The 27840-nt window shown below is 49.9% G+C and overlaps 1 protein-coding gene across 4 annotated transcripts in view; it reads right to left on the bottom strand.

The window, feature by feature from the left end:
• Positions 1-224: 224 nt before the first annotated feature.
• QTRT2 (queuine tRNA-ribosyltransferase accessory subunit 2) overlaps positions 225-27840 on the bottom strand; it is a 33172-nt gene continuing 5556 nt past the window's right edge. For 3 of the 4 annotated variants that reach the window (XM_075334883.1, XM_075334885.1, XM_075334884.1), the window contains exons 8-9: positions 26877-26988; positions 24524-24806 (exon numbers count right to left, since the gene is read on the bottom strand). In XM_075334883.1, coding sequence (XP_075190998.1) covers positions 24575-24806; positions 26877-26988 — 344 coding nt within the window. In that variant the 3' untranslated portion in view covers positions 24524-24574. Of the gene's footprint in view, positions 494-5761; positions 5862-8481; positions 8634-9130; positions 9331-9408; positions 9619-9849; positions 9927-24523; positions 24807-26876; positions 26989-27840 lie in introns of those variants that run through there. The other variant, XM_075334886.1, reaches the window with a different exon arrangement.

The raw sequence follows: 27840 nt of genomic DNA, 5'->3' as shown, positions 1-27840 counted from the left end.
GTATTATACTCCAGAGCTGCGCTCACTATTCTGCTGGTGCTGTGTACAGTACAGGTTGTTGGAGACCGGCTGGTGCTGTGGGTCCGATGATGACCGGATCGCTGCAGTGCACAGGACATTGAGCTCTACAACCCCTGTAAGCAGATCGTCCTTCGTTACAGACACGAGCAGTGCAGAAATATTCACACCCGGGGAGCAGCATTTATACAGCCTCCTGTCGGGTCAGTTTTATTCTGTGTACAGGGGTGCAGCGCCGCGGGCTCAGGCCGATTGTCTCTGGATCTCCTTCTTCAGGTGTATGAACCTCCCGTCGCTCATGGCCTGACGCACGCAGCGGAAGAAGCTGAAGTATCGCTGGAAGTTGTGCATCATCAGGAGGATCCCGGCCAGCAGCTCCTTGGCGGTCAGGAGGTGGTGCACGTAAGCGCGGCTGTGGTGGCGGCAGCAGTAACACGTGCAACCGTCCTGCAGCGGCCGGAAGTCCTCACGAAACCTGCAAGGAGACGGTAAGATGTGAGAGTCTATTGTCTGTGTACAGGATCACAGCGTGCTGTCAGTGACTGTCAGCCGACAGGACGGGTGATCAGCGACTGACAGCACGCTGTGACATCAGGTGGAGGCATCAATGGCCGCAGTGATGTCACCGCACAAAGATTACTCATGTATGGCCGCAGTGATGTCACTATATAATGATTACTCATGTACGGCCGCAGTGATGTCACTGTATAATGATTACTCATGTACGGCCGCAGTGATGTCACCATATAATGATTACTCATGTACGGCCGCAGTGATGTCACCATATAATGATTACTCATGTACGGCCGCAGTGATGTCACCGCACAAAAATTACTCATGTACGGCCGCAGTGATGTCACCATATAATGATTACTCATGTACGGCCGCAGTGATGTCACTGTATAATGATTACTCATGTACGGCCGCAGTGATGTCACTGTATAATGATTACTCATGTACGGCCGCAGTGATGTCACCGTATAATGATTACTCATGTACGGCCGCAGTGATGTCACCGTATAATGATTACTCATGTACAGCCGCAGTGATGTCACCGTATAATGATTACTCATGTACGGCCGCAGTGATGTCACCGTATAATGATTACTCATGTACGGCCGCAGTGATGTCACCGTATAATGATTACTCATGTACGGCCGCAGTGATGTCACCGTATAATGATTACTCATGTACGGCCGCAGTGATGTCACCGTATAATGATTACTCATGTACGGCCGCAGTGATGTCACCGTATAATGATTACTCATGTACGGCCGCAGTGATGTCACCGTATAATGATTACTCATGTACGGCCGCAGTGATGTCACCGTATAATGATTACTTATGTACGGCCGCAGTGATGTCACCGTATAATGATTACTCATGTACGGCCGCAGTGATGTCACCGTATAATGATTACTCATGTACGGCCGCAGTGATGTCACCGTATAATGATTACTCATGTACGGCCGCAGTGATGTCACCGTATAATGATTACTCATGTACGGCCGCAGTGATGTCACCATATAATGATTACTCATGTACGGCCGCAGTGATGTCACCGTATAATGATTACTCATGTACGGCCGCAGTGATGTCACCATATAATGATTACTCATGTACGGCCGCAGTGATGTCACCGTACAATGATTACTCATGTACGGCCGCAGTGATGTCACCGTACAATGATTACTCATGTACGGCCGCAGTGATGTCACTATATAATGATTACTCATGTACGGCCGCAGTGATGTCACTATATAATGATTACTCATGTACGGCCGCAGTCATGTCACCGCACAAAGATTACTCATGTACGGCCGCAGTGATGTCACCATATAATGATTACTCATGTACGGCCGCAGTGATGTCACCGCACAAAGATTACTCATGTACGGCCGCAGTGATGTCACCGCACAAAGATTACTCATGTATGGCCGCAGTGATGTCACCGCACAAAGATTACTCATGTACGGCCGCAGTGATGTCACCGTATAATGATTACTCATGTACGGCCGCAGTGATGTCACCGTACAATGATTACTCATGTACGGCCGCAGTGATGTCACCGTATAATGATTACTCATGTATGGCCGCAGTGATGTCACCGTATAATGATTACTCATGTACGGCCGCAGTGATGTCACTGTACAATGATTACTCATGTACGGCCGCAGTGATGTCACTATATAATGATTACTCATGTACGGCCGCAGTGATGTCACTATATAATGATTACTCATGTACGGCCGCAGTGATGTCACCATATAATGATTACTCATGTACGGCCGCAGTGATGTCACCATATAATGATTACTCATGTATGGCCGCAGTGATGTCACTATATAATGATTACTCATGTACGGCCGCAGTGATGTCACCGTACAATGATTACTCATGTACGGCCGCAGTGATGTCACCATATAATGATTACTCATGTACGGCCGCAGTGATGTCACTATATAATGATTACTCATGTACGGCCGCAGTGATGTCACCGTATAATGATTACTCATGTACGGCCGCAGTGATGTCATCGTATAATGATTACTCATGTACGGCCGCAGTGATGTCATCGTATAATGATTACTCATGTACGGCCGCAGTGATGTCACCGTATAATGATTACTCATGTACGGCCGCAGTGATGTCACCATATAATGATTACTCATGTACGGCCGCAGTGATGTCATCGTATAATGATTACTCATGTACGGCCGCAGTGATGTCACTATATAATGATTACTCATGTACGGCCGCAGTGATGTCATCGTATAATGATTACTCATGTACGGCCGCAGTGATGTCACTATATAATGATTACTCATGTACGGCCGCAGTGATGTCATCGTATAATGATTACTCGTGTACGGCCGCAGTGATGTCACCGTATAATGATTACTCATGTACGGCCGCAGTGATGTCACCATATAATGATTACTCATGTATGGCCGCAGTGATGTCACCGTATAATGATTACTCATGTATGGCCGCAGTGATGTCACCATATAATGATTACTCATGTACGGCCGCAGTGATGTCACCATATAATGATTACTCATGTACGGCCGCAGTGATGTCACCGTATAATGATTACTCATGTACGGCCGCAGTGATGTCACCATATAATGATTACTCATGTATGGCCGCAGTGATGTCACCATATAATGATTACTCATGTACGGCCGCAGTGATGTCACCATATAATGATTACTCATGTACGGCCGCAGTGATGTCATCGTATAATGATTACTCATGTACGGCCGCAGTGATGTCACTATATAATGATTACTCATGTACGGCCGCAGTGATGTCATCGTATAATGATTACTCATGTACGGCCGCAGTGATGTCACCGTATAATGATTACTCATGTACGGCCGCAGTGATGTCACCGTATAATGATTACTTATGTACGGCCGCAGTGATGTCACTATATAATGATTACTCATGTACGGCCGCAGTGATGTCACCATATAATGATTACTCATGTACGGCCGCAGTGATGTCACTATATAATGATTACTCATGTACGGCCGCAGTGATGTCACCATATAATGATTACTCATGTACGGCCGCAGTGATGTCACCATATAATGATTACTCATGTACGGCCGCAGTGATGTCACCGTATAATGATTACTCATGTACGGCCGCAGTGATGTCACCGTATAATGATTACTCATGTACGGCCGCAGTGATGTCACCGTATAATGATTACTCATGTACGGCCGCAGTGATGTCACCGTATAATGATTACTCATGTACGGCCGCAGTGATGTCACCGTATAATGATTACTCATGTACGGCCGCAGTGATGTCACCGTATAATGATTACTCATGTACGGCCGCAGTGATGTCACCGTATAATGATTACTCATGTACGGCCGCAGTGATGTCACCATATAATGATTACTCATGTACGGCCGCAGTGATGTCACCGTATAATGATTACTCATGTACGGCCGCAGTGATGTCACCGTATAATGATTACTCATGTACGGCCGCAGTGATGTCACCGTATAATGATTACTCATGTACGGCCGCAGTGATGTCACCATATAATGATTACTCATGTACGGCCGCAGTGATGTCACCGTATAATGATTACTCATGTACGGCCGCAGTGATGTCACCGTATAATGATTACTCATGTACGGCCGCAGTGATGTCACCGTATAATGATTACTCATGTACGGCCGCAGTGATGTCACTATATAAAGATTACTCATGTACGGCCGCAGTGATGTCACCATATAATGATTACTCATGTACGGCCGCAGTGATGTCACTGTATAATGATTACTCATGTACGGCCGCAGTGATGTCACCTTATAATGATTACTCATGTACGGCCGCAGTGATGTCACTATATAATGATTACTCATGTACGGCCGCAGTGATGTCACCATATAATGATTACTCATGTACGGCCGCAGTGATGTCACCATATAATGATTACTCATGTACGGCCGCAGTGATGTCACCGTATAATGATTACTCATGTACGGCCGCAGTGATGTCACCGTATAATGATTACTCATGTACGGCCGCAGTGATGTCACCGTATAATGATTACTCATGTACGGCCGCAGTGATGTCACCATATAATGATTACTCATGTACGGCCGCAGTGATGTCACCGTATAATGATTACTCATGTACAGCCGCAGTGATGTCACTATATAATGATTACTCATGTATGGCCGCAGTGATGTCACCGTATAATGATTACTCATGTACGGCCGCAGTGATGTCACCATATAATGATTACTCATGTACGGCCGCAGTGATGTCACCATATAATGATTACTCATGTACGGCCGCAGTGATGTCACTGTACAATGATTACTCATGTACGGCCGCAGTGATGTCACTATATAATGATTACTCATGTACGGCCGCAGTGATGTCACTATATAATGATTACTCATGTACGGCCGCAGTGATGTCATCGTATAATGATTACTCATGTACGGCCGCAGTGATGTCACCGTATAATGATTACTCATGTACGGCCGCAGTGATGTCACTATATAATGATTACTCATGTATGGCCGCAGTGATGTCACCATATAATGATTACTCATGTACGGCCGCAGTGATGTCACTATATAATGATTACTCATGTACGGCCGCAGTGATGTCACTATATAATGATTACTCATGTACGGCCGCAGTGATGTCATCGTATAATGATTACTCATGTACGGCCGCAGTGATGTCACCGTATAATGATTACTCATGTACGGCCGCAGTGATGTCACTATATAATGATTACTCATGTACGGCCGCAGTGATGTCACTATATAATGATTACTCATGTACGGCCGCAGTGATGTCACCATATAATGATTACTCATGTACGGCCGCAGTGATGTCACTATATAATGATTACTCATGTACGGCCGCAGTGATGTCACCATATAATGATTACTCATGTACGGCCGCAGTGATGTCACCATATAATGATTACTCATGTACAGCCGCAGTGATGTCACCATATAATGATTACTCATGTACGGCCGCAGTGATGTCACCATATAATGATTACTCATGTACGGCCGCAGTGATGTCACCATATAATGATTACTCATGTACGGCCGCAGTGATGTCACCATATAATGATTACTCATGTGCGGCCGCAGTGATGTCACCGTATAATGATTACTCATGTACGGCCGCAGTGATGTCACCGTACAATGATTACTCATGTGATGTCTCATGTTGAGCAGCCACGCACCGTCTCTCCTTCAGGCAGATCTCGTAGGCAGTGACGTCGCGGCGCTCGGTCTCTGGATCCCCGGATTTCTCCCCATTTCTCAGCTCCTCCTCGTCTAGGACTGAAGAAGAAGAAATTGCAGTCACAGTGCGAGCGATCTGTATGTGAGGAGCGCCGCGCCATTACCACACTACAAGGATGGAGGCCACCAGGTTACAGGACCTTGAAAAAGTATTCATACCCAGGGAACGTTTTCATGTTACAACCACAAACAAATGTATTTTATTGGGATTTCATGTTCCATATAACACTAACGTATTTGTAAAAGAAATGGTGATCCTGCAAAGTCCTGACACCGGGGGCTGAATACTAATGCAAGACAGAGAAAGGTGGTCCTGCAAAGTACTGACGCCGGGGGCTGAATACTAATGCAAGACAGAGAAAGGTGGCCCTACAAAGTACTGACTCCGCACTGATATCTCCGGTTCCGCGCTGTATTACGCTCTGCGCTGATATCTCCGGCTCTGCGCTGTCTTACGCTCTGCGCTGAATTCAGTGGTTTTTGTTGGGACTGGATACATTTGGGGGTAACTGACTCTCAGTGTTACGTGGGACCACCAGCATTTATTGATTATCTACTGTGTTGTTTTTGAACTAATTACATTTTCCACTCCTGAAGAACCTCAAACAGATGAGGGGAAACGCGTCGGGTGGTTTCTGTTGGAACCGCTCGTTTATCCTTGTATTACTATCATCTCATCTGTTAGGGTCATTTAGGGCCCAGAGGGATAGTCTTCATTGAGTGGGGGCGCCAAATGCGCAGGCCTCTAGGGTGCCAACCTCCGCGGCAAGGAAGGGGCGAGTTTTAGGGCGAATCAAGGGTCAGGCCCCTCCCCTGTACTTTTGGATATTTGTATTATAAATCTGATGTTGGGATTTCTCCCTTTTTAAGACTAAAATAATAAAGAATTGGAATTTTAGGAGTTTTTTTGCTTTAAATAATTTATGCACTGATATCTCCGGCTCTGCGCTGTATTACGCTCTGCGCTGTATTACGCTCTGCGCTGTATTACGCTCTGCACTGATATCTCCAGCTCTGCGCTGTATTACGCTCTGCGCTGTGTTACGCTCTGCGCTGTGTTACGCTCTGCACTGAATTACGCTCTGCACTGATATCTCCAGCTCTGCGCTGTATTACGCTCTGCGCTGTATTACGCTCTGCGCTGTATTACGCTCTGCACTGATATCTCCAGCTCTGCGCTGTATTACGCTCTGCGCTGTATTACGCTCTGCGCTGTATTACGCTCTGCACTGATATCTCCAGCTCTGCGCTGTATTACGCTCTGCGCTGTATTACGCTCTGCGCTGTGTTACGCTCTGCACTGATATCTCCAGCTCTGCGCTGTATTACGCTCTGCGCTGTATTACGCTCTGCGCTGTATTACGCTCTGCGCTGTATTACGCTCTGCACTGATATCTCCAGCTCTGCGCTGTATTACGCTCTGCGCTGATATCTCCGGCTCTGCGCTGTATTATGCTCTGCACAGATATCTCCGGCTCTGCGCTGTATTACGCTCTGCACTGATATCTCCGGCTCTGCGCTGTATTACGCTCTGCACTGATATCTCCGGCTCTGCGCTGTATTACGCTCTGCACAGATATCTCCAGCTCTGCGCTGTATTATGCTCTGCGCTGTATTATGCTCTGTGCGGTATTATGCTCTGTGCGGTATTATGCTCTGCGCTGTATTATGCTCTGCACTGATATCTCCGGCTCTGCGCTGTATTACGCTCTGTACCAATATCTCCGGCTCTGCGCTGTATCACGCTCTGCGCTGTATTACGCTCTGCACTGATATCTCCGGCTCTGCGCTGTATTACGCTCTGCACTGATATCTCCGGCTCTGCGCTGTATTACGCTCTGCACAGATATCTCCAGCTCTGCGCTGTATTATGCTCTGCGCTGTATTATGCTCTGTGCGGTATTATGCTCTGTGCGGTATTATGCTCTGCGCTGTATTATGCTCTGCACTGATATCTCCGGCTCTGCGCTGTATTACGCTCTGTACCAATATCTCCGGCTCTGCGCTGTATCACGCTCTGCGCTGTATTACGCTCTGCACTGATATCTCCGGCTCTGCACTGATATTTCTGGCTTCTCGCTGTATCACGCTCTGCACTGATATTTCTGGCTCTGCGCTGTATTACACTCTGCGCTGTATTACGCTCCGCACTGATATGTCTGGCTCTGCGCTGTATTACGCTCTGCGCTGTATTTTGCTCTGCACTGTATTACGCTCTGCACTGATATCTCCGGCTCTGCGCTGTATTCTGCTCTGCACTGATATCTCCGGCTCTGCGCTGTATTCTGCTCTGCACTGATATCTCCGGCTCTGCGCTATATTTTGCTCCGCGCTGTATTACGCTCTGCGCTGTATTCTGCTCTGCACTGTATAACGCTCCGCACGTCTCGCGGCCCCAGTGTTTTGCAGATTGGACTGGTGTTATAGGGACTTGTCCCTCTCTACACGCAGCCGCGGAGGGAGGACGGGACGTGTGTGGGCCGGGTTCTGCACACCAGCACCGCGCACAGCTCGGACTTATCTGGGGCATCAGATTGCTCATGGTTTGGGATTCTTGTGATGCATGTTTAGGGGCGATTACACTTCTTGCTGCACCTCAATAACGCTGTAATGGTGGTGTGAAGGGGGTGAGCACATTTACCCGGGGGCTGGGGGTCACCTGCGGTCTCGGGGTCCGGCTGGTATTGGTGAGTGAAGCACAGGGCGCAGCCTCTTTCCGTCACTTCATACGGGAAAGAGCTGTCAAACAGATCCACCCCACGCTCAATGCAGTCCAGAACCTGATCCGGCCGCCCCAGGCCATGGATGATCCTGCAGGACATGAATAGAAAGGGTTAAAAAAGTAAGATCGGATCTTCTGCTTTCATTCCGATCTCCTCATACTCCTGATCCAGAGCTCCGCGTCCCCAGCATAGAGGATAAGGGATATCAGATTGTGCCTGCAGCCGCCAGCAGGGGGAGCTCAGGAGCCGGCTGTATACTGGGGCACATGGAGCTGTATATGGTCCTGAGCTCCCCATGGTGGCGGCTGCAGGTACAATACGATATCACAGAGATGTCTGCCTCAGACATATGGAGGATTAACACATGATCCGTTTTCAATATCTCTGCCTGCAGCCGCCAGCAGGGGGAGCTCAGGAGCCGGCTGTATACTGGGGCAGATGGAGCTGTATATGGCGCTGAGCTCCCCCTGGTGGCGGCTTCAGGCACAATCTGATATCGCATCAGAAATATGAAGGAACAAAACATGATCCGTTTCCAGTATCTCTGCCTGCTGTCAGTGAATGGAGCGGAGGTTTGCTGCTCACCGCGGCTTGTCCTCGGGCAGCTCTGCGGTGACGGCTGAGATGAGGTCCATTTTGGCCTCGTGGCTCCCGCTGCGGCCCTGGAATCCGTCCAGCAGGAAGCCGCTCACGGGCCTCTTGGCCGTCTCTCGCGCTGACCTCAGCCTCTCCTCCTGGAGGTCTCCTCCCTCGATGGCTCCGATCACAACCTTCTGCTTCAGGGCCTGGAGGGACGAGAAGCTGCGGGCGTTAGAGGACCCCTTTAAGGATTAACTCCGTCCTCCCCTGCGCCCTATCCTCACCTCACTCTTTGACATCAGCTGCAGACATTCGTCCAGGAATGCCAGGGACCGGTCCACGGACTTCCTCGCCCGCTTCCGGGAGCAGCCGTCGGCCATCACCTCCCCGTCAGACAAGCACTGGATCCAGTCCACCCGCAGGGCCCTCTGCAAGGACACGAACTTCTGGGGCGTCAGCTCCAATCGCCCCCCTGAACCCCAGACCGACACAGTCTACAGAGGAAGGGGGGAGAAGATCATCAGGAACCAGAAGGCTCAGTATGAACAGTCCCTCCTAGTGTCATCTGATCGGCTGTGTGACACTTCCAATATCTCTGCTGGCAGTCAGTGAATGGATCTAGTTTACACTTGTCACAGCTGAGGGTTTGTTACATTGTAACAAGCTGTGCCATCTGCAGCAGACCCTCAGCTGTGAGTAGTGACCGGTGCTGCGGCCGATGTTACCTTGTTGGTGTTGTATCCGGGGGCGGTCGGAGCCACGGGGTCATTGACTGAGCAATAAAGCAAAGTGTCTGATAAACCTGCAAGAAAGCGAAGAGATCGGGGTCACATCCTGCCGCATCATCACCCCGACCACACAGGATGTCACAGGCCAGAGAGGGGGGGGGCGGAAAACACCGAACACCCCAAATGTCATCACTGCAAGACAACATCAGCGAGGAGACGACGAGGGACGGACGCACGGGGAAAACCGAGGCCGAGAGGCTCAGGATTAGACACAAGAAGCAGCCGGAGCCGCGGTGACCGGTGATCGCTCCGCAGCATCTCAGCACCAGACCAGGCCGAGATTGTGCTGTAGAAGAATAAGACGGCGCCGAGAAATCTGCCCCAGGGGGGTGACGCTTAGAAGAGATGGCCCAAAACGCACCGGCGGTCAGCCATTCCTTACAGGGAGCCTGTCCCTGCCTTATAAACAAACTGCACAGGGAACTAAGCCCCAGAGCTGACAATCTACAGAAGGGGGAGAGAAGATCATCAGGAACCAGGAGGCTCAGGATGAACAGTCCTTCCTGGTGAAGGTCAACTGATCAACTCTCTAACATTTCCAATATCTCTGCTGCCAGTCAGTGAATGGGGCTTCTAGTTTTTAAAAATCACGCTAGCAAGTTGCTTTTTTTCTGTAGCCAAAACCTGCCCTCTCTGCAGTAAAATAGCTGCTAACAAAGAAGGGAATTTTGTTACTTACCGTAAATTCCTTTTCTTCTAGCTCTTATTGGGAGACCCAGACGATTGGGTGTATAGCACTGCCTCCGGAGGCCACACAAAGCAATTACACTAAAAAGTGTAAGGCCCCTCCCCTTCTGGCTATACACCCCCAGTGGGATCACTGGCTCACCAGTTTTAGTGCAAAAGCAAGAAGGAGGAAAGCCAATAACTGGTTTAAACAAATTCACTCCGAGTAACATCGGAGAACTGAAAACCGTTCAACAAGAACAACATGTGTACCCGAAAAACAACCAAAAATCCCGAAGGAAACAGGGCGGGTGCTGGGTCTCCCAATAAGAGCTAGAAGAAAAGGAATTTACGGTAAGTAACAAAATTCCCTTCTTCTTCGGCGCTCTATTGGGAGACCCAGACGATTGGGACGTCCAAAAGCTGTCCCTGGGTGGGTAAAAAAATACCTCATGTTAGAGCTGCAAGACAGCCCTCCCCTATAGGGAGGCAACTGCCGCCTGCAGGACTCTTCTACCTAGGCTAGCGTCCGCCGAAGCATAGGTATGCACCTGATAATGTTTGGTGAAAGTGTGCAGACTCGACCAGGTAGCTGCCTGGCACACCTGTTGAGCCGTAGCCTGGTGTCGCAATGCCCAGGACGCACCCACGGCTCTGGTAGAATGGGCCTTCAGCCCTGATGGAACCTGAAGCCCAGAAGAACGGTAGGCCTCAAGAATTGGTTCTTTGATCCATCGAGCCAGGGTGGCTTTGGAAGCCTGCGACCCTTTGCGCTGACCAGCGACAAGGACAAAGAGTGCATCCGAACGGCGCAGGGGCGCTGTGCGGGAAATGTAGATTCTGAGTGCTCTCACCAGATCTAACAAATGTAAATCCTTCTCATACCGATGAACTGCATGAGGACAAAACGAAGGCAAAGAGATATCCTGATTAAGATGAAAAGAGGATACCACCTTCGGGAGAAACTCCTGAATGGGGCGCAGCACTACCTTGTCCTGGTGGAAGACCAGGAAAGGAGCCTTGGATGATAGCGCTGCTAGCTCAGACACTCTCCGAAGAGATGTGATCGCTACCAGAAAAGCCACTTTCTGTGATAGTCTAGAAAGTGAAACCTCCCTCAGAGGCTCGAAGGGCGGCTTCTGGAGGGCAATTGTACCCTGTTCAGATCCCATGGATCTAACGGCCCCTTGTACGGGGGTACAATATGACAAACCCCCTGCAGGAACGTGCGCACCTTATGAAGTCGTGCTAGACGCTTCTGAAAAAAGACGGATAGCGCCGAGACTTGCCCTTTAAGGGAGCCGAGCGACAAACCTTTTTCTAACCCAGATTGCAGGAAAGAAAGAAAGGTAGGCAATGCAAATGGCCAGGGAGACACTCCCTGAGCAGAGCACCAGGATAAGAATATCCTCCACGTTCTGTGGTAGATCTTAGCGGACGTGGGCTTCCTAGCCTGTCTCATGGTGGCAACGACCCCTTGGGATAATCCTGAAGACCCTAGGATCCAGGACTCAATGGCCACACAGTCAGGTTCAGGGCCGCAGAATTCCGATGGAAAAACGGCCCTTGGGACAGTAAGTCTGGTCGGTCTGGTAGTGCCCACGGTTGGCCGACCGTGAGATGCCACAGATCCGGATACCACGCCCTCCTTGGCCAGTCTGGGGTGACGAGTATGACGCGGCTGCAGTCGGATCTGATCTTGCGTAGCACTCTGGGCAAGAGTGCCAGAGGTGGAAACACATAAGGGAGCCGGAACTGCGACCAATCTTGCACTAAGGCGTCTGCCGCCAGAGCTCTGTGATCGCGAGACCGTGCTATGAAGGTTGGGACCTTGTTGTTGTGCCTGGACGCCATTAGGTCGACGTCCGGCCTTCCCCAGCGGCTACAGATTTCCTGAAACACGTCCGGGTGAAGGGACCATTCCCCTGCGTCCATGCCCTGGCGGCTGAGGAAGTCTGCTTCCCAGTTTTCTACGCCGGGGATGTGAACTGCGGATACGGTGGAGGCCATGGCTTCCACCCACATCAGAATCCGCCGGACTTCCTGGAAGGCTTGCCGACTGCGTGTCCCTCCTTGGTGATTGATGTATGCCACCGCTGTGGAGTTGTCCGACTGAATTCGGATCTGCTTTCCTTCCAGCCACTGCTGGAAGGCTAGTAGGGCAAGATACACTGCTCTGATTTCCAGAACATGGATCTGAAGGGTGGACTCCTGCTGAGTCCACGTACCCTGAGCCCTGTGGTGGAGAAAAACTGCTCCCCACCCTGACAGACTCGCGTCTGTCGTGACTACCGCCCAAGACGGTGGTAGGAAGGATCTTCCCTGTGATAATGAGGTGGGAAGAAGCCACCATTGCAGAGAGTCCTTGGCCGTCTGTGAAAGGGATACTTTCCTGTTCAGGGATGTTGACTTCCCGTCCCATTGGCGGAGAATGTCCCAATAAAGAGGACGCAGATGAAACTGCGCAAACGGAACCGCCTCCATTGCCGCCACCATCTTCCCGAGGAAGTGCATGAGGCGTCTTAAGGAGTGCGACTGACCTTGACGGAGAGTCTGCACCCCAGTCTGTAGTGACCGCTGCTTGCCCAGCGGAAGCTTCACTAGCGCTGAGAGGGTATGAAACTCCATACCAAGATACGTTAGTGATTGGGTCGGTGACAGGTTTGACTTTGAGAAGTTGATGATCCACCCGAACGTCTGGAGAGTCTCCAGCGCAACATTCAGGCTGAGTTGGCATGCCTCTTGAGAGGGTGCCTTGACAAGTAGATCGTCCAAGTAAGGGATCACAGAGTGTCCCTGTGAGTGCAAGACTGCTACCACTGCCGCCATGACCTTGGTGAACACCCGTGGGGCTGTCGCCAGACCGAATGGCAGAGCTACGAACTGAAGATGGTCGTCTCCCATCACGAAACGTAGAAACCATTGGTGCTCTGTAGCAATCGGCACGTGGAGATAAGCATCTTTGATGTCTATTGATGCTAGGAAATATCCTTGAGACATTGAGGTAATGACGGAGCGGAGGTTTTCATCCGGAACCGCCTGGCCTCCACGTGCTTGTTGAGCAGTTTTAGGTCCAGAACGGAACGGAAAGAGCCATCCTTTTTTGGCACCACAACCAGATTGGAGGAAAACCGTGTCTTGTTCCTGAAGAGGAACAGGGATTACCACTCCTTCTGCCTGCAGAAGAGCATCGGCTCGGTGGGGAGGTGGGGACGTTCTGAAGAATCGAGTCGGAGGACGAGAACAGAACTCTGTCCTGTGCACGTGGGCACAATATCCCTCACCCACCGGTCTGTGACCTGTGGCAGCTAAACGTCGCCAAAGGCGAGCGAGTCTGCCATCAACCGCGGATGCGGAGAGATGAGAGAGCTGAGAGTCATGAGGAGACCGCCTTGGTAGCGGTTCCTCCGGCTGCCTTCCTTGGGCGTGATTGAGCCCCCGGAAGCTGAGCCCCTCTGAGGCTTTTCAGCTCTTTTGGACGAGGACAATTGGGACCTGCCCGAGCTTGGGAAGGACCGAAACCTCGACTGTCCTTCCAGGACAGCATTAATAGGGTAAGTCGCAATGCAGACATTGCGAGGTTACGGACGCCCCTGCGGCACAAATGTACATATGCTCAAGACCAGCTGTGCAAGAACAGCTGAAAAGTTTAGGGTGCCCATACGGCTGTAAATGCCGGAGCAACCGACACGCCGATAGCCTCATAGACAGATTTCAACCAGAGTCCATCTGTCTGGCATCTTTAAGTGAAGTCCCATCTCCACTGCAACTATGGCTCTAGCCGCAAGCCTGGAGATTGGAGAATCCACCTTTGGACCCTGGGTCCGGCGCTTGACCACGTCAGGGGGAAAAGGATAACGTGTATCCTTAATACGTTTGGAGAAAACGCTTATCTGGTAAGCGTGGTGTTCCTGGACTGCTTCTCTGAAGTCAGCGTGGCCAGAAAAATACTCAATATACGTTTGAGCTACTGAAATGGGACTTCTCCTGCTGTGAAGCTGACTCCTCCGCTGGGGGAGCTGAGGGAGAAAGATCCAACATTCCATTGATGGACGCTATAGGATCATTCCTTATGGCGTCACCATCCGGTGTATCCGGATTGAGAGCGGTGTCAGGATCAAAGTCCTGATGAGCTACGTCTGCCTCATCATACAGAGAGCCTCCTGGGACCCCCCCGGAGCACCGATTTTTAATCCAAGTGAGGGTGGCCAGGGAGCAATGATCCAGATTGCCCATGGCCTGTCCGGACTGCAAGTCTCTATCCCATTGCAACTCCATCCCTGTCCTTGGACAGGGTTGACAGGTGGTTCCTTTGGCCACGTCTAGTAGAGACCTCGGCTGACCAAGTGCTACAGGGGAGCATTGCACACAATGGGGTTCAGTGCCGTGGAACAGTATCACATGCAGTAAAAACAGCATCGAAAGCCTGTGTTGCTTATATGCTGCTGCCGACTTATAGAGCCAAGAATGGCGACCGTACAGTGCAATGTATAGCATACAAGCATAAAGTACAAATGAACACTGCAGCACATGCAATACAAGCAGCATAGAAAGCCTGTGCCTTGGCACCCCTGCTTTTCTGCTGCTGTAGACTAGCCAGCTAGGGGAATATAGCCCAGAATAGCGACCATACAGTGCAATGTATAGCATACAAGCATAAGTACAAATGAACACTGCAACCCCTGCAATACAAGCAGCATAGAAAAAACCTGTGCCTCAGCACCCTTGCTTTTCTGCTGCTGTAGTCTAGTCATTCTAGGCGAAAATAGCCCAGACTAGCGACCGTACAGTGCAGTGTATAGCATACAAGCATAAATACACATGAACACTTCAGTACATGCAATACAAGCAGCATGGAAAGCCTGTGCCTTAGCACCCCTGCTTTCCTGCTGCTGATGTGTCGCCATCTAAGAGGGCATATAGCCAAAAATAGCGACCTGTGCAGTGTAAGCATAAAATACAAATGGACAACTGCGGTATTTAGTGGGGTCAGCACTTCAGGTGCTGCTTACCGCCCGCCTATAAGCGGGTGTGTGGTCGCCCTAGTCCTGTGCCTGGTTGCCCAGAGTCCGATCTCTCAGCTCGGACTGCAGGAATGGCTGCCGGCGTCTTCTCCAGCTCGTGTGGGTAGGGGCGGGCCGTGGGCGTGCCCCCAAGTCAGAGCGGGAAACCGGCGTCCCACAGTGTCCAGTGAGAGGGCTGGAGCATGTAAATAAGGCTCCAGCCCTCGGCGCTGCTGATTGTACAGCGTCTCTCCCCTACCCTGATTGACAGGGTGGGGGCGGGAACGAAGCGGAGCTAGGCCGCAAAAGCCGGGGACTGGATTTATAAGCGCCGCCGCCGTAAAAGCGCGGTCGGCGCTAAGTCCCCGGCGCACTACAAGTCCCAGCCGCGCCGCCGCTCCCGGAGCGTCCGGCGCGGTAGTTCCCCATACATAAAGTCACTCAGCTAGGCTGCAGTGACTGTAACCCTTTACTGTCCCCGGCGCACTAGCACACCCAGCAAGTCTGGAGTGTGCTGTGCCTGTGTGTACGGGGACACAGAGTACCTGAATGGTGCAGGGCCATGTCCCTGAACGGTACCCAGCTCCGTATCCAGCAGGTTCAATGGGTCTGTGGATGGAGCCCGGCCTCAGGGCTTTGGGGCCGGTAAGATCCCACTTCCTCAGAGCCCCTCAGGGGGATGGGGAAGGAAAACAGCATGTGGGCTCCAGCCGCCGTACCAGCAATAGGTACCTCAACCTTACAAACCACAAGTGGGGTGAGAAGGGAGCATGCTGGGGGCCCTATATGGGCCCTCTTTTCTTCCATCCGATATAGTCAGCAGCTGCTGCTGACTAAACAGTGGAGCTATGCGTGGATGTCTGACCTCCTTCGCACAAAGCAGAAAACTGGTGAGCCAGTGATCCCACTGGGGGTGTATAGCCAGAAGGGGAGGGGCCTTACACTTTTTAGTGTAATGCTTTGTGTGGCCTCCGGAGGCAGTAGCTATACACCCAATCGTCTGGGTCTCCCAATGGAGCGCCGAAGAAACATAAAAAAACATAAATGTGCTATCACTGTAATCATACTGAGGAATAAAGCCGCCCTATCACTTTCACCAAACAGTGAATGGCATAAAAAAAATGCCAAATTGCTGATTTTATCTATTCTACCTCCTAAAAATCGATCAAAAAACGATATGGCCCCCGAAATGGCACCAATAAAATGATCAACTCATCATGCAAAAAACAAGTCCTCACATGACTGTCGGCAGAAGAATGTAAAAATTATAGAAAAATGTAAATAGAATAAATGTAAATAGAATGTAAAAAACAAAAACAAGTCCCAACTCAGGTCCATCATTTGTCAATGGAAATATAGGGGGCTTCCACATTACTGAGAGCACAAAGACTCTGGAGAAGCGTTACTCCCCCGGTCAGTAAAGAAATCCAAATTCTCCTCCCTTCTGAGCGTCACAATGTGCCTAAACCACATCTTGTGTTCACATTTCTGGAGTGAGGAGAGACCAGTTTATTTACAGGATATGTGTCTCCAGAAGCATTAGCTGTGCAGTCTATGGGAACTACAATGTACGGGTCCTACAATGTACTGGGCACTACAATGTACAGGTACTACAATATACTGGACACTACAATGTACTGGGCACTACAATGTACTGGGCACTACAATGTACTGGGCACTACAATGTACAGGCACTACAATGTACTGAGCACTACAATGTACAGGCACTACAATGTACAGGCACTACAATGTACTGGGCACTACAATGTACAGGCACTACAATGTACAGGCACTACAATGTACTGGGCACTACAATGTACTGGGCACTACAATGTACTGGGCCCTACAATGTACTGGGCACTACAATGTACTGGGCACTACAATGTACAGGCACTACAATATACTGGACACTACAATGTACTGGGCACTACAATGTACAGGCACTACAATGTACTGGGCACTACAATGTACAGGCACTACAATGTACTGGGCACTACAATGTACAGGCACTACAATGTACTGGGCACTACAATGGCAGATTTGCAATTTTCACTCAGCAACATCCATTTTTGTTCTTTCTGGAAAACACCCATGGAATTAAAATAGTCACTACACCTGTGGATACATTCACATGGGTGTCATTTCCAAAATGGGGTCAACTGAGGGGGGGATTCTGCTGTTCTGGCACTTAGGGGCTTTGTATATGGAGTCCGCAAACTATTATAGGAAAATCTGTGCTCCAAGGGTCAAGTGGCGCTCCTTCCATCCCTCGTAAGTCTCGTTTTGTGGTAAGCAGTTCTGCACAGCCACATGTGGGATCTTGCCATGCTCAGCAGAAATTGTGCGACACTTTGTTGTCACTTGAGAAAATGGAAATGCAACTAAAATCTTCCAAATCAGACTTGGGGATTTCCTGGATTTGTTTTCTTATTTCGTCTCTCATAGTTGTGGTCACCTAGTGTGAGGGTAGGCCTGGGCTATAGGCCGTTTGTCCAGATGTAATAAGATTATCTGTGTGTGTGTGTATATAATTAAAGTATAGATGTCCTTGCATAATTATCTGTGTGTCTGTATGACAATCGCATCGACACCATTATAACTTTAAGATGTGTGATCAGGAATGTGTTAACTAGATAATCAAGCCAAAATGAACAATGAACAAAGAGGTATTTATAATATACTGAGAGAATCTGTAATCAGTTAGTTCTCACCATGTGAAATAAGGGATGTGAGATGTGGGAGGTTGACTCCTGGTTCTTGCTCAGCAATGTGTTAACAAAGAAGTATTTAGTAGCTGGTTCAAACTAGTATTAGGAAGCCAGAAACAGGCTGATGATGTACTATATGGAGATTGCTGGCTATCTTTGACCAATCAGGGACAGTGTTGAACTGAATAACTGTGTGTATTTTATAATATATGGATCAGAAAACCATTGAGCTTCTCCCGAATAGAGACACGTCTCTGTGTGGTTATTGTTCCTCATACATACATCTGCGCAGATCGATTTGAACTCCGTCTCTGTGACCCTGAAAACCCCAATTAGCGGTTTTCCCTAAATTCCCCACCTTGACACTATTACAGGCCTCTCTCATCTTTATAAGGGGGAGAAATTGCACAATTGGGGGCTGAATAATGACTTTTTCCCCACTGTATCCGCATACTCAGGAGAAATTGCACAAGAATTTATATTGTCCATTTTCTCCTTATCAAAATGCAAAATTTGACTCTAAAGCAATATTTTTGTGGGAAAAAAGTTAAATTTTCATTTTTTTTTCTTTCACATTGCGTTAATTCCTGTGAAGCCCCTGAAGGGTTAAATTCCTGGATGGGGGTTTTGAGCAGCGTGAGGGGGGCAGTGTTTAGAATGGTGGCACTTTTGGGTATTTTCTGTCTCCTTGGCCTGTCATAGTCACGTCACATTTGATGGGGTTTTGTAAATTTTACCAAAAAAATGAGACATTTCTGATAAACATTTAACCCTTCCGACTTCCTAAAAAGAAAAATGATGTTTCACAAATTGCTGATGTAGAGTAACGTGGGGGATGTGATTTGGTAACGGTTTGTGACAGAATTCTCTGGTTTAAGGGCAGAAAAAGTTTGAAAATTTGAATTTTTTTGTCAAATTTTCAATATTTTCAAAAATAAATGTGACTTCGGGAGGGAGGACGACCCTTACCGGCTTCTTCAGGCCGATGTCCATCACCCGCTGGCAGCCATCGTAGATCGTAACACTGGAGTTCACTTCGCCAACCAGAATCGCTCCCTTTTATTCTTCTCACCGTTGTGACAGACAAGGCCTCCCTTTCCTTCCTATTAGTTTGGGGTTCTGCTCCTGAACCTGTCCCCCATTATCTTGGGCCTTGTCCTCAAGCTCCGGGATCTGTACTTCATTTCCACCTATGTCCAATGCTGGGCCCTGATGACTCTAGCTGAGTCTCTAAGCCTGCCGGGGTGAGCTGGGGGCTCCGGACCCCCTGACTGGCTCTAGTCCTGAAGCCACGTCTTGTCACACTTGAACCCTATTCTCTACTCGTTCCTTTTGAGTCTTCTCTCCTGTCCTCCTTCCCTCATGGTACTCCCCCTTAACCCTATCCTTTATACTCCGCTGCAATCTGGAACCTGCACCTAGCTAGTAGCATTCACATTAACATATACATTAGAATTGGACACATAGAATCCATAGTATAGCCCGGACAGGGGCAGCTCCATCGCCGGCATAAAGTCATAGAAATGACCCAGATTTTATAGGGTTTATCACAATGTGCCATGTCTATTCATATAAATAATAGAGATAAAGAAGCCCCCCCGTGGTCAGTCACATCCTCAGAGACCGCGGTGGAAGTGATGGTGCGAGGACATCTGTACCATAGCGAGGGCGGATCATCGGCCGGCTCCACCATCAGCCGTAGGACCCACACAAGAATATCCACCATATACACATCTTACATCAGAATTCAAAGAAGCTTCAGTGTAAGGAATAAGATGATAGTATTATCAAGGCAAGTGTAGAGTGGGGGGATAGTGGGGATGAAGGGTTAGTGGGGATGAGGGGATAGTGGGGATGAGGGGATAGTGGGGATGAGGGGATAGTGGGGATGAGGGGATAGTGGGGATGAGGGGATAGTGGGGATGAGGGGATAGTGGGGATGAGGGACTGTGGGGATGAGGGATAGTGGGGATGAGGGATAGTGGGGATGAGGGGATAGTGGGGATGCGGGGATAGTGGGGATGAAGGGATAGTGGGGATGAGGGGATAGTGGGGATGAGGGGATAGTGGGGATGAGGGGATAGTGGGGATGAGGAGATAGTGGGGATGAGGGGATAGTGGGGATGAGGGGATAGTGGGGATGAGGGGATAGTGGGGATGAAGGGATAGTGGGGATGAGGGACTGTGGGGATGAAGGGATAGTGGGGATGAAGGGATAGTGGGGATGAGGGACTGTGGGGATGAGGGGATAGTGGGGATGAGGGGATAGTGGGGATGAGGGGATAGTGGGGATGAGGGGATAGTGGGGATGAGGGACTGTGGGAATGAAGGATAATGGGGATGAGGGATAGGGACATTGGGGATCAGGTATAATGGGGATGATAAATGGGGACAGTGGGGATGAAGGATGAGGGGATAGTGGGGATAAGGAACAGTGGGGATAAGGGATAGTGGGGATGAGGGATAGTGGGGATAAGGAACAGTGGGGATAAGGGATAGTGGGGATGAGGGATAGTGGGGATTAGGGATGGGGACAGTGGGGATGAGGGGATAGTGGGGATGAGGGATAGGGACATTGGGGATCAGGTATAATGGGGATGATAAATGGGGACTGTGGGGATGAGGGACATTGGGGATGAGGGGACTGTGGGGATGAGGTATAGTGGGGATGAAGGATAGGGACATTGGGGATCAGGTATTATGGGGATGATAAATGGGGACTGTGGGGATGAAGGACATTCGGGATGAAGGATAATGGGGATGAAAGTCTTCAATACACAAGGCGCCATATTCGACAAGGGCGGCCCCGATCTGAACGTTATCACACAATAGTGTATAGGTGCCTCGTGTAGCGGGGGTTGTATGAAGGGATCAGCCGGGGAAGTGTAAGACGTATCAATAACCAGGATAACAATGTACAGAAAGTCGAGGCTTCATAAGGGACGGGTGATGGGAGGCGGCGCTGCGGAGGGTCCGGAGACTGAGACCATGAGGGGCACAGAACAGGTGCCAGAGACCCCTTATGGACATATTTGTATAAGCCGGCCCGCTCCCAGGACCCTTATACACATGATGTAGTGTGACCGGCTGCGCTCTGCTACATCTCTGGCTCTGCTGCATCCCTGGCTCTGCTGCGCTCTGCAACATCCCTGGCTCTGCTGTGCTCTGCTTCATCCCTGGCTCTGCTGCGCTCTGCTTCATCCCTGGCTCTGCTGCGCTCTGCTTCATCTCTGGCTCTGCTGCGTCCCTGGCTCTGCTGCGCTCTGCAACATCCCTGGCTCTGCTTCATCCCTGGCTCTGCTGTGCTCTGCTTCATCCCTGGCTCTGCTGCGCTCTGCTTCATCCCTGGCTCTGCTGCGCTCTGCTACATCTCTGGCTCTGCTGCGTCCCTGGCTCTGCAACATCCCTGGCTCTGCTTCATCCCTGGCTCTGCTGTGCTCTGCTTCATCCCTGGCTCTGCTGCGCTCTGCTTCATCCCTGGCTCTGCTGCGCTCTGCTACATCCCTGGCTCTGCTGCGCTCTGCTTCATCCCTGGCTCTGCTGCGCTCTGCTACATCCCTGGCTCTGCTGCGCTCTGCTACATCCCTGGCTCTGCTGCGCTCTGCTTCATCCCTGGCTCTGCTGCGCTCTGCTTCATCCCCGGCTCTGCTGCGCTCTGCTTCATCCCCGGCTCTGCTGCGCTCTGCTTCATCCCTGGCTCTGCTGCGCTCTGCTTCATCCCTGGCTCTGCTGCGCTCTGCTTCATCCCTGGCTCTGCTGTGCTCTGCTTCATCCCTGGCTCTGCTGCGCTCTGCTTCATCCCTGGCTCTGCTGCGCTCTGCTACATCCCTGGCTCTGCTGCGCTCTGCTACATCCCTGGCTCTGCTGTGCTCTGCTTCATCCCTGGCTCCGCTGCGCTCTGCTACATCCCTGGCTCTGCTACATCCCTGGCTCTGCTGCGCTCTGTCTTTCTCAGCTGGATAACTTTGCAGAGGAGACGGATTGTTCTGTCTCTGTTGCCTTCAGTTTGGCAATAATTCCAGTTCCAGAAATCATTACAATGGACTCTCAGCGGGAGACGCTGATAACCGCGGCTTCAGACACCGTGTCCGGGGGGCTGCGCGGTGACATCAACGAGCGGCGCTCACTGCCAGGAATGACGCTTCTCCGCTGGTTAAGATTCTGATCAGAGCTGATCGCTGCCGGCGAATACATCCATACCGAACTATTCTAGGTCCGAAACGGCGGCCCCCACATTATACCGGCCCCCACATTACACCGGACCCCACATTACACCGGACCCCACATTACACCGGACCCCACATTACACCGGCCCCCACATTATACCGGACCCCACATTATACCGGACCCCACATTACACCGGACGCCACATTACACCGGACCCCACATTACACCGGACCCCACATTACACCGGACGCCACATTACACCGGACCCCACATTACACCGGACCCCACATTACACCGGACGCCACATTACACCGGACCCCACATTACACCGGACCCCACATTACACCGGACGCCACATTACACCGGACCCCACATTACACCGGACCCCACATTACACCGGACGCCACATTATACCGGACGCCACATTACACCGGACCCCACATTACACCGGACCCCACATTACACCGGACCCCACATTACACCGGACGCCACATTACACCGGACGCCACATTACACCGGACGCCACATTACACCGGACGCCACATTACACCGGACCCCACATTACACCGGACCCCAAATCATGTAGGAAATGCGAGGAAGTCGTCTCATCTTACGCCTGATCCTAAAAAAGCCGATGTCTGTATTAGGTCTAATAGGACAAATCTGCAGTCAATATCACTTGAGGGGGTCTGGTCTATGGTCGGGATCACTTTAGGGGGTCTGCACTTATTAGTGTCGACATCTGAGATCTGGGTTCCTTATTCCTTTAGTGGGTTTTGTATTAGTTTTGAGGTTTAAATTTAGTAGGTCTGATATAGGGTCTGGTCTTTCATGTGTAGAAATGTTTGGAGGTTTTATCAAATGTTTGTATTAGAGGGGCAGATCTAGTATAGAATTTGTATTATATTAAGGGTCTAATCATACAGGTATTATACTCCAGAGCTGCACTCACTATTCTGCTGGTGCAGTCACTGTGCACATACATTACATTACTGATCCTGAGTTACCTCCTGTATTATACTCCAGAGCTGCACTCACTATTCTGCTGGTGCAGTCACTGTGTACATACATTAGATTACTGATCCTGAGCTACATCCTGTATTATACTGCAGAGCTGCACTCACTATTCTGCTGGTGCAGTCACTGTGTACATACATTACATTACTGATCCTGAGTTACCTCCTGTATTATACTCCAGAGCTGCACTCACTATTCTGCTGGTGCAGTCACTGTGCACATACATTACATTACTGATCCTGAGTTACCTCCTGTATTATACTCCAGAGCTGCACTCACTATTCTGCTGGTGCAGTCACTGTGTACATACATTACTGATCCTGAGTTACCTCCTGTATTATACTCCAGAGCTGCACTCACTATTCTGCTGGTGCAGTCACTGTGTACATACATTACATTACTAATCCTGAGTTACCTCCTGTATTATACTCCAGAGCTGCACTCACTATTCTGCTGGTGCAGTCACTGTGTACATACATTACTGATCCTGAGTTACTTCCTGTATTATACCCCAGAGCTGCACTCACTATTCTGCTGGTGCAGTCACTGTGTACATACATTACATTACTGATCCTGAGTTACCTCCTGTATTATACCCCAGAGCTGCACTCACTATTCTGCTGGAGCAGTCACTGTGTACATACATTACATTACTGATCCTGAGTTACCTCCTGTATTATACCCCAGAGCTGCACTCACTATTCTGCTGGTGCAGTCACTGTGTACATACATTACATTACTGATCCTGAGTTACCTCCTGTATTATACTCCAGAGCTGCACTCACTATTCTGCTGGTGCAGTCACTGTGTACATACATTACTGATCCTGAGTTACCTCCTGTATTATACTCCAGAGCTGTGCTCACTATTCTGCTGGTGCTGTGTACAGTACAGGTTGTTGGAGGCTGGCTGGTGCTGTGGGTCCGATGATGACCGGATCGCTGCAGTGCACAGGACATTGAGCTCTACAACCCCTGTAAGCAGATCGTCCTCCGTTACAGACACGAGCAGTGCAGAAATATTCACACCCGGGGAGCAGCATTTATACAGTGTCCTGTTGGGTCAGTTTTATTCTGTGTACAGGGGTGCAGCGCCGCGGGCTCAGGCCGATTGTCTCTGGATCTCCTTCTTCAGGTGTATGAACCTCCCGTCGCTCATGGCCTGACGCACGCAGCGGAAGAAGCTGAAGTATCGCTGGAAGTTGTGCATCATCAGGAGGATCCCGGCCAGCAGCTCCTTGGCGGTCAGGAGGTGGTGCACGTAAGCGCGGCTGTGGTGGCGGCAGCAGTAACACGTGCAACCGTCCTGCAGCGGCCGGAAGTCCTCACGAAACCTGCGAGGAGACGGGAAGATGCGAGAGTCTATTGTCTGTGTACAGCATCACAGCGTGCTGTCAGTGACTGTCAGCCGACAGGACGGGTGATCAGCGACTGACAGCACGCTGTGACATCAGGTGGAGGCATCAATGGCTGCAGTGATGTCACCGCACAAAGATTACTCATGTACGGCCGCAGTGATGTCACCGCACAAAGATTACTCATGTACGGCCGCAGTGATGTCACCGCACAAAGATTACTCATGTATGGCCGCAGTGATGTCACTGTATAATGATTACTCATGTACGGCCGCAGTGATGTCACTGTATAATGATTACTCATGTGCGGCCGCAGTGATGTCACCATATAATGATTACTCATGTATGGCCGCAGTGATGTCACTATATAATGATTACTCATGTGCGGCCCCAGTGATGTCACTGTATAATGATTACTCATGTACGGCCGCAGTGATGTCACTATATAATGATTACTCATGTACGGCCGCAGTGATGTCACCGTATAATGATTACTCATGTACGGCCGCAGTGATGTCACCGTATAATGATTACTCATGTACGGCCTCAGTGATGTCACTATATAATGATTACTCATGTGCGGCCGCAGTGATGTCACCGTATAATGATTACTCATGTACGGCCGCAGTGATGTCACCGTATAATGATTACTCATGTACGGCCGCAGTGATGTCACCGTATAATGATTACTCATGTACGGCCGCAGTGATGTCACCGTATAATGATTACTCATGTACGGCCGCAGTGATGTCACCGTATAATGATTACTCATGTACGGCCGCAGTGATGTCACCGTATAATGATTACTCATGTACGGCCGCAGTGATGTCACCATATAATGATTACTCATGTGCGGCCGCAGTGATGTCACCGTACAATGATTACTCATGTGCGGCCGCAGTGATGTCACCGTATAATGATTACTCATGTACGGCCGCAGTGATGTCACCGTATAATGATTACTCATGTGCGGCCGCAGTGATGTCACCGTATAATGATTACTCATGTGCGGCCGCAGTGATGTCACTGTATAATGATTACTCATGTACGGCCTCAGTGATGTCACCATATAATGATTACTCATGTGCGGCCGCAGTGATGTCACCGTATAATGATTACTCATGTGCGGCCGCAGTGATGTCACTGTATAATGATTACTCATGTACAGCCGCAGTGATGTCACTGTACAATGATTACTCATGTGCGGCCGCAGTGATGTCACTGTATAATGATTACTCATGTACAGCCGCAGTGATGTCATTGTACAATGATTACTCATGTACGGCCGCAGTGATGTCATTGTACAATGATTACTCATGTACGGCCGCAGTGATGTCATTGTACAATGATTACTCATGTACGGCCGCAGTGATGACACCGTATAATGATTACTCATGTGCGGCCGCAGTGATGTCACTGTATAATGATTACTCATGTACAGCCGCAGTGATGTCACTGTACAATGATTACTCATGTGCGGCCGCAGTGATGTCACTGTATAATGATTACTCATGTACAGCCGCAGTGATGTCATTGTACAATGATTACTCATGTACGGCCGCAGTGATGACACCGTATAATGATTACTCATGTACGGCCGCAGTGATGACACCGTATAATGATTACTCATGTACGGCCGCAGTGATGTCACCGTATAATGATTACTCATGTACGGCCGCAGTGATGTCACCATATAATGATTACTCATGTACGGCCGCAGTGATGACACCGTATAATGATTACTCATGTACGGCCGCAGTGATGTCACTGTATAATGATTACTCATGTACGGCCGCAGTGATGACACCGTATAATGATTACTCATGTGCGGCCGCAGTGATGACACCGTATAATGATTACTCATGTGCGGCCGCAGTGATGTCACCTTATAATGATTACTCATGGAGGGCCGCAGTGATGTCACTGTACAATGATTACTCATGTGCGGCCGCAGTGATGTCACCTTATAATGATTACTCATGTACGGCCGCAGTGATGTCACCGTATAATGATTACTCATGTGATGTCTCATGTTGAGGAGCCACGCACCGTCTCTCCTTCAGGCAGATCTCGTAGGCGGTGACGTCGCGGCGCTCGGTCTCTGGATCCTCGGATTTCTCCTCGTTCTTCTCCCCATTTCTCAGCTCCTCCTCGTCTAGGACTGAAGAAGAAGAAATTGCAGTCACAGGGCGAGCGATCTGTATGTGAGGAGCGCCGCGCCATTACCACACTACAAGGATGGAGGCCACCAGGTTACAGGACCTTGAAAAAGTATTCATACCCAGGGAACGTTTTCACATCACAACCACAAACAAATGTATTTTATTGGGATTTCATGTTCCATATAACACTAACGTATTTGTAAAAGAAATGGTGATCCTGCGAAGTCCTGACACCGGGGGCTGAATACTAATGCAAGTCAGAGAAAGGTGGTCCTGAAAAGTACTGACTCCGCACTCATATCTCCGGCTCTGCACTGTATTACGCTCTGCACTGATATCTCCAGCTCTGCGCTGCATTACGCTCTGCGCTGATATCTCCGGCTCTGCGCTGTATTACGCTCTGCGCTGCATTACGCTCTGCACTGATATCTCCAGCTCTGCGCTGCATTACGCTCTGCGCTGATATCTCCGGCTCTGCGCTGTATTACGCTCTGCGCTGATATCTCCGGCTCTGCGCTGTATTACGCTCTGCGCTGATATCTCCGGCTCTGCACTGTATTACGCTCTGCACTGATATCTCCAGCTCTGCGCTGCATTACGCTCTGCGCTGATATCTCCGGCTCTGCGCTGTATTACGCTCTGCGCTGCATTACGCTCTGCACTGATATCTCCAGCTCTGCGCTGCATTACGCTCTGCGCTGATATCTCCGGCTCTGCGCTGTATTACGCTCTGCGCTGATATCTCCGGCTCTGCGCTGTATTACGCTCTGCGCTGATATCTCCGGCTCTGCGCTGTATTACGCTCTGCGCTGATATCTCCGGCTCTGCGCTGCATTACGCTCTGCGCTGAT

The sequence above is a fragment of the Anomaloglossus baeobatrachus genome, chromosome 2, assembly GCF_048569485.1.
Source record: "Anomaloglossus baeobatrachus isolate aAnoBae1 chromosome 2, aAnoBae1.hap1, whole genome shotgun sequence".
Classification (NCBI taxonomy): domain Eukaryota; kingdom Metazoa; phylum Chordata; class Amphibia; order Anura; family Aromobatidae; genus Anomaloglossus; species Anomaloglossus baeobatrachus.
The sequence above is the reverse complement of the archived record's forward strand: the minus strand, read 5'-3'. Positions and strand labels throughout refer to the sequence as shown.